Source organism: Phallusia mammillata, chromosome 5 (assembly GCF_965637545.1).
Source record: "Phallusia mammillata chromosome 5, kaPhaMamm4.hap1.1, whole genome shotgun sequence".
Taxonomy (NCBI): Eukaryota; Metazoa; Chordata; class Ascidiacea; order Phlebobranchia; family Ascidiidae; genus Phallusia; species Phallusia mammillata.
Window position 1 is genome coordinate 14403148 of NC_137256.1, and position 14568 is coordinate 14417715.

Below are 14568 nucleotides of genomic sequence, written 5' to 3' on the forward strand. Positions count from 1 at the left end.
CCGACAGTACCTGGCAACCCTGGGTATAACTATTTGCCCACACCTTATAGTTACGTTGATAATTGTGCTCAACGCCTCAACGGAACGTATACAGACGTATAATATGTACATGCATACAAGTTTTGAATCCCAAATAAAAGTGTAGAAATAATATCGGTATAAAATTAAAATGTAAGCCGCCCTCGATTGTCAGTCGCCCCCGTTAAAAAGCAAGTGGAAAAAGAAACACATGCATGGCGCCCTCTATGTAATGGAGGGCGCCGTGCACAAACACTTCAACAAACAAACAACCGCTCAATTGAGTTTTAGTTTCCAAATAGGTTTGGTTTTTAAACTTAATTCACGCTGTAAAATACAGGAAAACTATGCTAGAATTTGGTATGTTTGTCACTTAGGGTACGATTACAATCGTCATGATTCTACAGCTGAAGAACCGAAAATTGGACGGTAATGTTTTTTTCTGCACTTCACGATTTTGAAATAATTGGCATAGCTTTTATCTGAAACACTTTGATGTTAGCCATTTAGGAATCTCCCGCAGACAGTAGAATGTGGAATAAAGATCCTTGCTTTGAATCAGTAACAGACTGCTTAATAAAAAACACGTACTGGACTGGCTACACAGTACACTACAGACAGAGCATAAATATTTTATTAAAATTAAGTATTTAACAGAAATATACATTTCACCGTTTTTACCTATTTTTACATTTAACTACATATTTTGGCATTCTGATACATGTTTGTTTTTGGGACGGAAACTGATGATGCCTGTTTTTCTACAGCAAAATACATATTTCCATTTAATTGAAAAAAAAGATTTGTGCCTTGTACCAGTTAAGAATTTGCTTTTATCGATTGTTTTTTCTTCCCTTTTGTAATTTCATGATTGCTTTCTAACAAGTGTATGCAATGGCCTAATATTGTGTTTTTGATGTTATTGCTCGGTTTAAGCAGAGTTTGATCATTTAGATTGGTGCTACTGCTATTGTAATGTGTTTCTGTGGAAATGTCATAGAACAGGGGTGTCAAGCTCGTTGGGTTCGGGGGCCACATTGCAGTTTGGAAATTATGCCGAGGGCCGCATGTGATTTTTTATCCAGTTTTATACGCTTAAACAACCTTTTTGCTACGACGGCCGTATTGCAGATCCTTATTTCCATCTATTGATGCCCCAAAAGCCCTGATTAATGTCTAACATGATGCACAGATTGAACTGCACAGTGTGAAGATCAGTTTTAACTGTTTATTATGTCATAATCTATATTGTGACGCTTTTGGTACCTGTTTTGTTCATATTGTTTGCACACCATTATTGTACAAAAAGTCTGACACATACGGCTGCTAGGCTAGTAATACTCTTTCCAGCAACACAAAATATGTTTAGAGCAGTTGATTCAGAATTACATCACGGCCGCCAGTACATATATTTTAATGAACATGTTCATGGTCGCACAAATCCTCTCTGCGGCCGCAGGTTGTACACCCTTGACTGAAACTTGGCGCTTTGAGGAACGGTTTGACTACTATCGTTTCTATTCATGCCTAGTGCTGGATTAACCATTAGTAGGCACGTGCCTACAGGCCAGTCTAAAATCCAGGCCACTTTTCAACTACGATCTTTGTGACAATGATTTGGCAACACTGATAATTCTAATTTTTTAGTTGGCAACCCTGATTTTCGGGCCACTTATGAAATGTGCCTACAGGCCAGCAGACCCTTAATCCGGCACTGTTGATGCCACATGAATTTTTATTTATAAGTTGAATTTCTGTAAATGTCTGTTTAAATAACAGCTTTCACTTCGAAAAGTGAAAAAAATTACAAAAAAACAACAATTGTTGTTAAGTGTTCGTGGGCCGCATTGGAGGGCTTCGTGGGCCGCATGGGCGAGTTTGACACCCCTGTCATAGAATACAGATTGAGTTGTCATGTGTCACCATGTGATTAATGGTAATCATTTTTTCCCTGAAGTTTGTCCACCCTCTTTTACAATGAAATGTTTGATGGATTTGGATAATATTTTCACATATGGTATATAGCAGAGGTGGCCAGACGTGCATCGTGCTCGAGCTGCATATCACAAAACTTAGTTTTAAAGAGCCGCAACACAAAAAATCAAAAACAAATTTATTCACTCACAATGAAATGATACTGTAAGTCTCCACCTGGGCTGCAAGGTGTTTGAAATTAGGCTGATTTGATGGGAAAGTTTTTGTGTTTAGATTTGTAATGTCGTTTTATGTTACTAGTTTTGTAATGATTGAGCGAAGCTTGACAGATAAGACACACAGGTTTACCTCCATTATCAATGAATGCAAACTGCTCCTCACATTCTGTTTGAAAAGTTATATTTTCCTGTTTATGTTTCTTTTTTGCAATTATTTTTCGACAACATTTTTTCGCTAAACTTTGCAGTTAATGCTACTATAAGGCGCAATGCAAATGTAAAATGCTTTTAATGTCAGCCTTGACTTACAGCTTCAATCTGACAATATATTTAACTACAATGCACAAGCCATGGGCGCGGGCACGTAGGAGCAAGAGGGGGCACTTGACCCCCCTTGGAATTTCAGTGTACCTCAATTTAACATATTTTGCAGCAAACCTAATTAAAGTGGCAGCGCGAGGATTCATGACATCGTTTAATGCAGGGGTGGGCAACCTGCAACCCTTTGATTAAAGTTGTGCAGCCGCAGAGACACTTGGATTTAAAATGTACTGGCAAACAAGTGCAATTATTATATTTTTTTGAGCAGATTAGTGCGCCTGATGCTGTTTTTCTGCAACCTGACAATATGCTGCTAAAATCAAACGCGAATTTTACTTGTAGTAAGGCAATTTTGGTATGCAACGAAGTAAAATCGCCTTGTGTTATATGAAGGTGCGGCCCGCGATCCAATCATGGCAATTGTATCTGGCCCCACAGTGAAAAAGGTTGCCCACCCCTGGTTTAATGCTTTAACTTTTAAGCAACTCAATTGTGAAGTACACGATTTATACCTTCATATGTAAAACATTCTTGATGCGTATGAGCCGTAAGTATGAGCCAAAATTTGCCCCCTCTTGCAAAATTTTCTGCCGGCGCCCATGGCACAAGCTAACACGCTTCTGTACAATAATGTTCTTTTCAGTACATTGGTTATTATAAACCAAAGGTGGGCAACCTTTTTGCATGCGCGGGCCAAAATATAGTGATATATTGTGGAGGCGGGCCGCAACGGTGGTTATGCAACAACATAGCAGTGCTAGGCAAATTTAAACACACAATGATTTTGTCTTTGTACGTAATGATGCCTATTCTTAGTAATAAACTAAAAACTATTAACGTTTAAAGTAACAACTTCTTGGTAAAAAATGGAATTTAACACATACATTCTGTCTGACCAATCAAAATAAAATACCAGTCGTGGGCCGCTCAAAACTTACTCCGGCCTGCGGGCCGTAGGTTGCCCACCCCTGTTATAAACAGTCAGTCTGATGTTAATATGTGATAGAATGCATTGTTTTGTAATCAGGTTAAACAACTTCAAGATGGGGAAATGCATTTGCTTGGTGGCGTTTTTTTTGCAGGGGGAACACCCCCCCCCAATGTATGAAATAGTTAACTAGTGGCAGCATATAAGCCAGCCATCACTCTGGTTTATTCTTCATTTTGTTGCAGGCAAATTATTGGTGTCTTTGTTAATAACAGGTATAAAAAATTGTGAAACTGCCATTTGTTTTAGTCCATATTAAAAATGCCAAGAAAGCCTCCTAACTTAGTTCTTAATCCTTCTGCTAGCGCCCCACTGCAAGCAAAACTAAATCCTGCCGAGGTTGATGATGAGGTTAAGATACAAAAAGTGGATGATGCTCAGAGAAAGCGACTGGATGATTTTATCAAGCAAAAACAAAAAGTCGGAATGCTAGAGAATGCCCAAAAAACAGATTTTACCAAAAGGGGTGAATTAGGAGCTGGCAACGGTGGTGTTGTTCATCTTGTGAAGCATAAACCATCTGGATATGAAATGGCTAGAAAGTTGATTCACTTGGAAGTGAAACCTGCAATTCAAATACAAATAATGCGGGAATTAAAAGTTCTGCATGATTGCAGCAGCCCTTACATTGTTGGCTTTTATGGAGTGTTTTGCAGTGATGGTGAGATTAATATTTGCATGGAAAATATGGATGCTGGGTCTCTTGATCTAGTGCTTAAGAAGGCAGGTAGAATACCGGAGCAAATACTTGGCCGTGTTAGCAAAGCAGTAATTTTGGGGCTACAGTATTTGCGCGAAAAACACAAAATTATCCACAGAGATGTCAAACCATCAAATATTCTTGTTAATTCAAGAGGAGAAATAAAATTGTGTGATTTTGGTGTCAGCGGTCAACTGATTGACTCCATGGCAAATTCTTTTGTGGGAACTCGGTCGTACATGGCACCTGAGAGATTACAGGGTTCTCGTTACACAGTTTTGTCAGATATTTGGTCACTTGGTCTGTCCTTAATTGAAATGGCTATTGGAAGGTATCCTATCCCACAGCTTACGCCCAAGCAAATTCAAGCTATTTTTGGTGGTGATGGAAAAGGGGGAATGTCAAACAAAGATAAACCATCTAACCTACACCCAGATGCAGGGCCCCGTCCAATGGCTATTTTTGAACTCCTTGATTACATTGTAAATGAGGTAAGCAAATAAACTTTAGTTAGATATATACCCTTTCAAATGAATTCCATACAAATTTTTAAAATCCCAGAAGCAGCAATGGCAAAATCAAATATACCCAGATCTTTTGTTAATGCACTCAATTAAACCTGTGGTATTGTGATTTGTGGCTATTTGTTTGAATTTTATGTTTTTATTGATTTTTAGCAACCTCCCAAACTACCCAGGGGTGTGATTTTTACTGATGCTTTTTGTGATTTTGTGGAAAATTGTTTGATGAAAGACCCAAAGGATCGTGCTGATCTTTACACCCTTGGAGACAAACCTTTTATCAAGCAATCAAACTTAACACAATTTGAGTTTGCTGAATGGATTTGCAACACGATGGACCTGAAATATGACATGTCTGATACAGCATCAGTGATTCCCAGCCAGCTGAATGAATGACACTGTTTGGATATGTAATGTATTGTGCAAATTTTTCAACTTAACTTTTCTAAAACTTTTGTGTATTGCACTTTAGGCTTCGAAAATAGTTTTAATAATTATTTAGCGTTTCAGCCAAACTCTCACTTGCCTAGGGCCTGATACAATGAACGATTTTTTTTTTCAAAATACTCACTGGTCATATAGTGATTTCTGTTTAAGGAGCGGGTTTTGGAGCTTCCTACACTTTGGTAGTTGTATTTTCATGTAAAGTGCTCATCAACAACCGTTTTGTGGTTTGATTTTGGGGTCATTTTAGTATTTGTTATTCAGATTTTTTCTTGTAACTTGATTGTGTTGCATTTTTGTTTTCTCAATAAAACCAAATGTACAATATATATTTCCAAAAATCAATTGTGTTTAATAATTATTGAAATAAACAAGTTGCTTTGATTAAAAATTTGTCCTGTGTATCTATTGCTCTCTATTTTTAGTTTGATCAGGAGCCAATTTGACCAAATTAACATTTCAGTCTGGCAACAAAGGTGGTTGTCAATCATTCAGTAGCCAGTCAAAAGCGTTTCAAATTAAACACGCGACCTTCCAAAAAATAGCGAAAATGACGAATGGCGAGATGCAAGGCGAGCAGTTCCCTGTCAAAAGCGCTGTATTTGAGGTCCGGTGATCGCAGGCGTTTGCTAAAAAATGCCAATGGTCGCCAGGCATTATTGATAAATTGCTGGAGAACAGCCCCGATGGAATGCTGTGAAGCATCGCTAGTCACAGCAGTCGGTGCATCAGGCAAGGGATGGTGCAACAGCGTGGCGTTCGCTAGGGCGGTTTTTGCCTCCGAGAAAGCCAAATCTAAGCTGTCACTCCAAAGCAACGTTGTAGGATTGCCCTTGAGTGCCTCGTAAATAGGAGTCCTAATGCGTGCAGCGCCAGGAATAAAACGGTGGTAAAAGTTTACCATATCTGCAAACTCCTGAAGGCCTTTGACAGTAGTGGGGCGCGGAAAAGTTTGAATAGCCTCGACTTTGTTGGGAAGGGGCCGGGCGCCGGTACGGTCAACGCGATGCCCCAGAAAATCGATTTGGGAAACTCCAAACTTGCACTTTCCCAGGTTGATGACAAGGCCATGATCGGAAAGCTGTTTGAAAAGACGCTTTAAATGGTCGTAGTGCTCGGAAAGAGACTTGCTTGCGACGAGGATGTCATCAAGATAGACGAACACAAAGTCTAAAGATTGACATACCGTGTCCATCAGTCGCTGAAAGGCCTGTGCCGCATTTTAAGGCCGAAGGGCATGCGAAGGAATTCAAAAAGGCCAAAAGGGGTAATGACCGCGGTTTTCGCGATGTCATCAGGTGCCACAGGAACCTGGTGGTAGCCGCGAACAAGGTAAATTTTGGAAAAAACGCTAGAACCTGCCAACCGAGCCGAAAAGTCTTGAATGTGAGGAATGGCGTAACGATCAGGCTGGGTAGCTACGTTAAGACGGCGGTAATCGCCGCAGGGGCGCCACCCTCAGAAAGTCGGCGCCGAGCAGCGGTCGAGAAACTTCGGCAAGTACAAATTTCCATTGAAATTTGCCGGAAGGTAAATGCATGGGTACCAGACGTGAACCGTACGTCGGGATATGGGTGCCATTAGCAGCAACGAGGGTTTTGCCGGGAGGATTGGTGCGGCGCTCTAATCCCGTGGGAGGTATGACGCTTATCTCTGCGCCAGTATCAACAAGAAAATTCCGACCTGCTGAGCTATCCCAGACAAAGAAACGGTTGCCAATTGCGCCGGCCATCAATGAAAAAACATCAGACAGACCTTATGAAGTTACGACCTTCAAATAATGTACTTCTAACGAACAGAATGCGAACCAATACTTAAATTACACCGATTCACCGAACTTAAATGCAGCTTGAAAAAGTTCGACCTTTAATTGTACGATCGACCGTGGAATCCGTGGGACATGGTTGACTTCACTTAAATCACGTGACATTATCGCATCAGCTGATTTTGGTAAACAACAAAGTTTGTAGCAAATCAGCAATCGAGAAATGTCATTGGTTCGTCGTCCGAGGTAGGCAGCGCTTTGCTATTTTTTGTTAGCAATGCTTGTGTAACAATTTTTGTTAAGATGTTGCAAACGCATGTCCACTACCAACACAATTTGATGGGTTGTTGATACTTGTCTTTGACTGCAGTTGCAGAAATATAATTTAAATTGACAAACTACATCTAATTTCTCTTTTTAGCTGATGAAAATGACTAGTCAATGGCATTTATTTACTTGTTGTAAAACGGGAGATCTCAAGCAATTAAGGTGAGATTTGAACTGTTAAAAATGTGGGTTTTATTTATTGGACAATTGTATCTCGCTCTATGTGGGCATTTTGTTGTAAAAATGAACAATAAATATAGTAAAAACTGTGGTATGTAGTGGAAATTGTGTTATGTGGTATGTACAGTTTTAGACTTTGCTTCCAGGTACCTTTGTGAGGAAGAAGTGGATTTAAACATTCGGGACTGTTGGGATAGCACACCACTGTAAGAAATACTGGTATTGTTTGATTATAATGAAACACATACTGATATGGTACATTTTGATTTACAAAGATTGCAATCTAACATCCATTCTTAAGTAAATATGAACCAGGTCCATAAAAAATAATGATTCTGAATGTATTTTTAGATATTATGCTTGTTTATGTGGACATATTGAGATTGTGGAGTTTTTATTAAACAAAGGTAATTTGTAAACTACTTCCCGTTTTTATTGTTTCAAATATAACTTTTCAAGAAAAATACCTTTCTGTACCATTTCTTACTTTTGGGTAGATACAGATCTTACAAAGTAATCATAATTAAGGCTGGATAAAAATTTAGTAAATTTTGCTTTATCGAATGTATATCTGTTGAACTCATTGTAATGTACTTTTTTTGTTGAGTAAGTTGTAAAACTGTAATTGTCGAATAGCAATGTGTGGACATCAACCTCAGTTTGAAGCAAAAATTGGGCACTTTGCACCCAATGTTGATATAAATCTAAACATGTTGATACACAAGTGCCAAATAAAAAGTTTTTTTGTCATAACATTTCACACTTAAATTGTTTGTGGTGCTTTAATATGTTTAGGGGCGAAATGTGTTGAAAATACTTTTGATGGTGAAAGGTGTTTGTATGGAGCATTGACAAATGACATCAAATGTCTTTTGAAAAGTTGGAAACAAGTCCATGTCACAGGAGTCCAAAGAAACAGACATTATGATATGCTTAATTTGTAAGTATTAAGCATGACATTAGGAAATGACACACCTAAAAAAGCCGACCAACCCAGGTTATCGACAGTTTACACCTCACATTTTTTAAATTTTAAAAAAGTTTTTTTGCATAGGTGCCGTTTTTTACTGACACTGTTAAGCATAAAAACAAATTAATGATGTTTTTTTTGTGTTTAGGTTGCTGCACAAGGGTCCATACACTGATGTAAAGTTTATTGTTCATGGAAAAGATTTCCTGTTGCACAAAGTTATTTTGTCTGCCAGATCAATGTACTTTGCCAATGCATTCTCCAAAAAGTGGAAAAACAAAAATGTTATTGTTGTCACAAACAAACTAGTAAGTTGTTTCAAAAATTTTGGGCAGCATTATAACTTTACAGGGAGTTGTGTTGTGTACAACAGGAAATTAAATATGTTTTAAAATGTACAACCCTTGCAACCCTGTATTTTAAATGTTTTGATAAATTTAAATGATATTAAACCTAGTTTTTCTTTCTACAGATATCAGCAACTGCCTTTTCTTTAGTTGTTCAATATTTGTACACAGGAAGGGTCATCATGCACAGGGATGACATAACTGATGTAAAACGTATTGCTCGAAACTGTCAACTAATTGATTTTGTTGAAGATATTGATGAAGCTGATTTAAAGATTCAAGAATTAGGTTTTTTATTATATTTGCAAAAAATTTTCTCAAGGTGACCACTTTTCTCTTCATTTAACAGTTCAGATCAAGCCAGTAATGGAAACACGTTTAAAAATGTTAGCAGTGGATAGCAGTCAAGGCAGAAAAAAATTATTGTGTGATTTTAAAAAATTAGTTGATCATGTAATTCCTCCTTCATTACACAACTGGTTACCTGAGGGGGTTTTACCTTTTACTAAAATGTGGAGGATGGTTGGTTTGCACCCAGATGTTAGTTTTAGTGTCAACGGTCACCTATTTTTGTCCCACAAGGTAAATTTAATTCTTTGTTTAATTGCATCTAAACTTTTTTTTAATTTGTGATTTTTTATGTGCTGACACAAAAATGCCTTGTAGCTAAAAAAAGTCCATCATTGTAACATAACAATGCTAAAAATATGCATCTACTTAACAATAACTTTTCTTGTTTTCTTTCTAATTCCTTGTTATGTGTTTCAGGCTTTTTTATGTTCTAGCAGTGAATATTTTCGAGCAATTTTAGAAGATCATTTTAAAGAAAATGTGGACAATGTACTTGAGGACTGCAGAAACTTTACCTTAAACAATATGAGTCATGAAATCTTTCGTATAATTGTGATATTTATTTATACAGGATGCTTAGAAGTAAATTCAATGTTCTAATATTAATGTTTTCACTCACTGTTGTAATGTTTACAATATTTGACAGACTTCAAATGAAGCTATAATTTGTGAAACCTTATGTACTTCCCATATGCTGCTTTTTCATGATTTAAGCCGTAAATGTGGTCAAATGTTGGAATCATTTTTGAGTGATAACAATGTCACACAATATTACAAGATGTCAAGAAGTCTTGAATTGCCAAGGTTGGAAACTTCATGCATTAGGTTCATGGGCCAGGTAAAAATTTCAAAAAGTACCTGTTTGCCAAAATATTTTGCTCCATTATGCTGTTTTGATGATGTTTCTGTTAGGAAGCCAAAACTTTGTAAATTAACTTTTAAGGAATTATTATCCAAAGTGTTAAGATCGACCCAAAAATGTGGTGAATTAACTAATCATTATATCTACAAAATATGAGTCAAATTGTCTGCAATATTGTTTTGTGTTTTTTTCACCTAATACAAATGCCCTAATCAAACTTATTGATTCATATCAAACACAACCCTAGTATTCGGCTTGGCCCAAATCTATGGACCATCACCAAAACTAACCATTAGTATGGGGATTACTGGTAATTAATGCCATAAAAATAGTACAAAACTTGCTATGAATTGTTCCATTCAAGCGCACTTCATATGGCCTAAACCCACACGCGTTAAACTGTAGCAATGCTCATGTTTTTTGTAGAATTTGGAAAAACTTTTGCTCAATGATGATTTTGCTGCTTTGGTGGAAGAAGATGCAATGTCGATTAGTCGAAGGGAAGAAGTTGATTCAATACCTGTCATTGATGACATCAGATGTTACTTAACAGATTCAGTTCAATGTTATGCACAAATGCACGATGTGACTGCAAAACTGCAAGCTTTAGATGTTCTTCTTTCACGACTTGGAAGAGAGTGTTAAATTATTCTTCCTGCCTTATGTGAAACTAACTTAGGAGTTTATTGGAAAAAAGGTGTCTGTTTTATAATGTCATGATTTATATTGTATTTTTTTTTAGAAATCCACTGAATTTGCTATGACTACTCCCATGTGATGCATTTGCTATGACTACCCCCATGTGAAGTATTTTTATCATTATACAAATTTTATGTTTTTTTATTTTCTTCATGATTGTCAACACCATTTGGTGTGGAGTTGTTTTGCAAACACCATTTGGTGTGGAGTTGTTTGTTTTATTGATTTAAAAACATTTGCCTGTATTTGGACAAAAATACTTTGCTATATATTGGGACGCTGAAATCAGCGTTCGACGAAGGTCTTTTGTTTTTTTGGTGTAACAAAGAGCATTGTGCGCGTTGTTAGTAGGCCGCAAAACAACGAAATTTTGTTGGCAGCAAAAACTTATTACTTCATCTTGATCATGTTTGTGTACAGACGCTAAAAATACAACGCTTCATTTCGATGAAAACTAAATTGCCGGAATTAAAACAATCCTGAAACAGGTTGCTTAATTATGTCAATTTAACAAATTTACAAACAGTAACTGTTGCAACTATGTTTGGTCAAAAGCTAATTATGACACACAAAACAAAATGGGTTAAAAACCTAGGATATAACTTCTTGGGCTTCGACCAAAGGAATATCGGAGGGGTTCGGCCGTGATAAAAAGGGTAAGAACCACTGGCCTAGTATGTTTAATGACCGCGGGAAGGCTCGAGGTCGGCGCCGCCATTTTGGTTTGGCCGGCAATTTTGTACTCAAATACGAGTTGAGTTGGCCTACACTCGAATGTTATTGTATGACTATCGTTACGGCCCACCTCCACAACACCACTTATACTTTTTCACCTTTGGTTTAGGTTTAGGACGTTCTTGTATAGATTGGTGGCATGTTTATTTTACAATCATGTTTTTAATATGTGCTAACTAGAATAGGGTTGCCATACGTCAGGATTTTCCCTGACATGTCAGGGAATTTAGTGTTTAAATCTGCGTCAGGGAGAAATGTTAAAATGTACTTAAAAGTCAGGAATTTAAGAAAAAAATATACATATACTATGAAATTAATGTAGGCCTACCAATGGAGAAAATTTCTAGTAGTTAGCTACAATCGCGTCTATACCATGAAACGTAAAGAGGTAGGCTAAACTGGCGGCGCGCAGGTTAACGAACTGTTTCGTTTTGCAGTGTGTGTGCGCGTTAAATACAGAAATAAAAATCCGCGTCTCAAGTACACACAGCGTTCGATGCTACGTGGGAACGTGGGAAGTTTCATTTGCTTTATCTGTGTACCTAATATGCATGGAATGAACTAACAACCAAAAGTTGAATGTCGTGAGATAAAAAAACGTTTTTACAGTGGCATTTTATTTCAAATTTAAAAGGGTGGCTCCCAGTGTTCTATTTCTGTGACAATTTGAACTTGATCCGAATAGTTTTTAGAGTGGCAAAGGTTGGCGACCGGTGATATATGTGCTTATTGTTTCAAGGATAGTGAGAGTAGTAAGCTTAGCCTAATAAACTTAACTAAACAGAAGCCTACGCAGAAAGTTAATTAACAAGGATCAGAGTATCGTATCTAACGTTTTCTCGTGTCGCTGTGACTTCCGAATATTATAAATTTATTCCGCATTAGAAGTAATTGGATCGCAAAAAAGGCTAACCCAACGGTTTTCAAACTGGGGTACGCGGTCCTTTAGGTCAGGGGTCGGCAACCTTTTGCATGCCGCGGGCCACATTCAAAATTAAATAGTAGCAGCGGGCCGCACTAATCGTCCACGTTTAGTTTCGTTTCCTTAACTGTTTTGTATGGTGTCAAAACTCACGAGTTTAGCGTTTTAAAAAACTTGCATGCTTGGTGTCATAATGGCGCTTTATGTTAAATTCCTTGTTTACAGCAACAGAAACGTTGCAAATCAAACACACCGGTTTACCAAAATGGTAAACGAAAAGATACTTGTGCTTTCCCACTCGTCATTAAAACCTCTGCACTCAGCATCAACTTTTCTACGTTTTGCCATGATTTTAACTAAAATGTGACAAAGATTCGGATTGCCAACTAACGTAACACAACATAAGTGAAACTTAAGAGCACAATGCTAATTGCTAGTTGCTTGAATTTACAACTGTGAGTTGTCTGTGATGTCAGACGCACGATTGTAATGTAACATAAACGTTTCATTACATTTAACCAGAGGCTATGTTTTATGTAGACTTTGTCATTCACAAAGCAAGTATGGTAAATGGTAGCTTGTTCTCACAGATTTTTTTTCATAGGCAGCAACTTTTAAAATCGGCTGCGGGCCGGATAATTTTGCTTGGCGGGGGCGGATACGGCCCGCGGGCCGTAGGTTGCCGACCCTTGCTTCAGGTCTCCGTGAGGCCATTTTGCGGGGACCGCAAAAAGCTGGAAGTAATTCTATATTCTAATTTAGCGTCAGTTTGTGCAACTAAATAAGTTTAAATCAAAGTGAAATTGAGAATCGACCATCTCCATTGGCAAAAAATGCAATTGTTTGCGCACAATGGTAATGTTTTTGTCTTGTCTGTAATGTCAGATTTGGATCATTGTTATGCAGAATTTTACATAACTAGCTAAAATCCTGCAATCAATTTTCCTTTTTCTGAAAAACACATTCAGGCTTAAGGACCGCAAGCCCCCGAAATAATGGCAAAGAGACCGTTTAGAGCAGTGGTTCTGAACCGCCGGTCCGCGGACCGGTGCCGGTCCCCGTCAACTTTCCTGCCGGTCCGCCAAATATAATACAATTTTATATCTCAATTGCCAAATGCAAGATGAAGAAATCGTGTGGAAGCCAACGCTCTACTTCGCCTTGCAGAAACATCTTTAGAACCGCGTTTAACACGCATGATATCAAACAGACAGCAGCAAACTTCTCTTTAAGTTGAATTTTTCATACTTTTTGAATTGCAAATTTTTGTCGTGTTTACATTTTAAATTGACTTTGAAAGTCCACCGGTCCGCAAAGTTTGTTTTGAAAGATTACCGGTCCGCAAACTTAAAAGGTTGAGAACCACTGGTTTAGAGAAAATAACGAAAAAGTTTGAGAACCACTGGGTTAACGCAACTGAGATAAATTTTGTCAGGGATTGTGGATCATAAAATATGGCAACCCTAAACTAGAATGTACATATAAACTGCACTTAATTACAATATTTAAACTCAAAAACCACAACATGCAATGATGAATATATAAATTTGAGGCAAATAGCGTTCTACTATTTATTTTTGGCAAATGAACCAACTTTTCAAAAACAGAAACCTGCACACAGCGATAACACAAACCGTTTTGCGCAGCTGCGTGCACGCTATGCATGCTGTATGCCTCAACGGGCCTTGACTTACAAATAATTCAGATTTCCCAAACAAAAAAATAGACAACACAACCAGCGCTATACGTCACGGGAGGTGCTGCGCGAGCCACAGCCCCCTGTCGCCTATTTCGCCCGGCATGCAGCTTTTCCAAGTGCGCATGCGCAAAAGTGCAAAACGTCACGATACTGGAGCTGCAGCTCCACCATATATAACATTTTAATGCAATAATTGTTGCCGATCAAGGTGGGAATTATACTTATTATATATTGCTAAAGATTAAAAAAAGAATATAATGAAAGTTATCTGTAATATTGGTTTAAGTAAATATATAGGGGGTGCTGCAAAAAAATAGACAGAGAATAATATTTACAACAGGTTTGTAAACGTGCAACGACTTTAAATATTTGCTATTTTTTAGTTAGTATTAGCTTACTTCCAGGGGAGCTGCAGCACCCCCTAGATATTTTTACTTAATATTTCTGGTAGAACTACTAACACTGAGATTTGGCTTAGGCCCGGTCTGAGAACTTCTGGTAGGTGGCGCAACATAGCATAGGCGTTTATGGTGCTGACTCAGCAATTATTCTTACCATAAACCCAA

At 37.8% G+C, this 14568-nt stretch overlaps 2 protein-coding genes and 1 long non-coding RNA gene across 3 annotated transcripts; all 3 read left to right on the forward strand.

The window, feature by feature from the left end:
• Positions 1–123: 123 nt before the first annotated feature.
• Positions 124–2441, forward strand: LOC145228925 (uncharacterized). Its single transcript, XR_013860321.1, has 2 exons — positions 124–447; positions 521–2441. It is a non-coding gene; the product is annotated as an uncharacterized LOC145228925 (long non-coding RNA).
• Positions 2442–3629: 1188 nt separating this feature from the next.
• On the forward strand, positions 3630–5536 carry LOC145228924 (dual specificity mitogen-activated protein kinase kinase 1-like). The gene is made up of 2 exons (XM_080094142.1): positions 3630–4671; positions 4858–5536. Exons 1-2 carry the CDS (start codon positions 3742–3744, stop codon positions 5095–5097), a joined length of 1170 nt encoding a protein of 389 aa, XP_079950268.1. The 5' UTR covers positions 3630–3741; the 3' UTR covers positions 5098–5536.
• Positions 5537–6597: 1061 nt separating this feature from the next.
• Positions 6598–11050, forward strand: LOC145228923 (ankyrin repeat and BTB/POZ domain-containing protein 1-like). Its single transcript, XM_080094141.1, has 11 exons — positions 6598–7156; positions 7332–7399; positions 7564–7623; positions 7769–7824; positions 8213–8357; positions 8536–8695; positions 8860–9022; positions 9084–9316; positions 9503–9667; positions 9732–9923; positions 10374–11050. Exons 2-11 carry the CDS (start codon positions 7335–7337, stop codon positions 10590–10592), a joined length of 1458 nt encoding a protein of 485 aa, XP_079950267.1. The 5' UTR covers positions 6598–7156; positions 7332–7334; the 3' UTR covers positions 10593–11050.
• The last annotated feature ends 3518 nt before the right edge of the window (positions 11051–14568 follow it).

What these genes read in the sequence shown, in the direction of transcription:
- LOC145228924 (XM_080094142.1), top strand. Translation starts at nt 3,742, where the DNA reads ATGCCAAGAAAGCCTCCTAACTTAGTTCTTAATCCTTCTGCTAGCGCC. An exon ending in TTGATTACATTGTAAATGAG is followed by an intron (nt 4,672 to 4,857) that starts GTAAGCAAATAA and finishes ATTGATTTTTAG; the next exon opens with CAACCTCCCAAACTACCCAG.
- LOC145228923 (XM_080094141.1), top strand. Translation starts at nt 7,335, where the DNA reads ATGAAAATGACTAGTCAATGGCATTTATTTACTTGTTGTAAAACGGGA. An exon ending in TTGTTGTCACAAACAAACTA is followed by an intron (nt 8,696 to 8,859) that starts GTAAGTTGTTTC and finishes TTCTTTCTACAG; the next exon opens with ATATCAGCAACTGCCTTTTC. An exon ending in TTTATACAGGATGCTTAGAA is followed by an intron (nt 9,668 to 9,731) that starts GTAAATTCAATG and finishes AATATTTGACAG; the next exon opens with ACTTCAAATGAAGCTATAAT.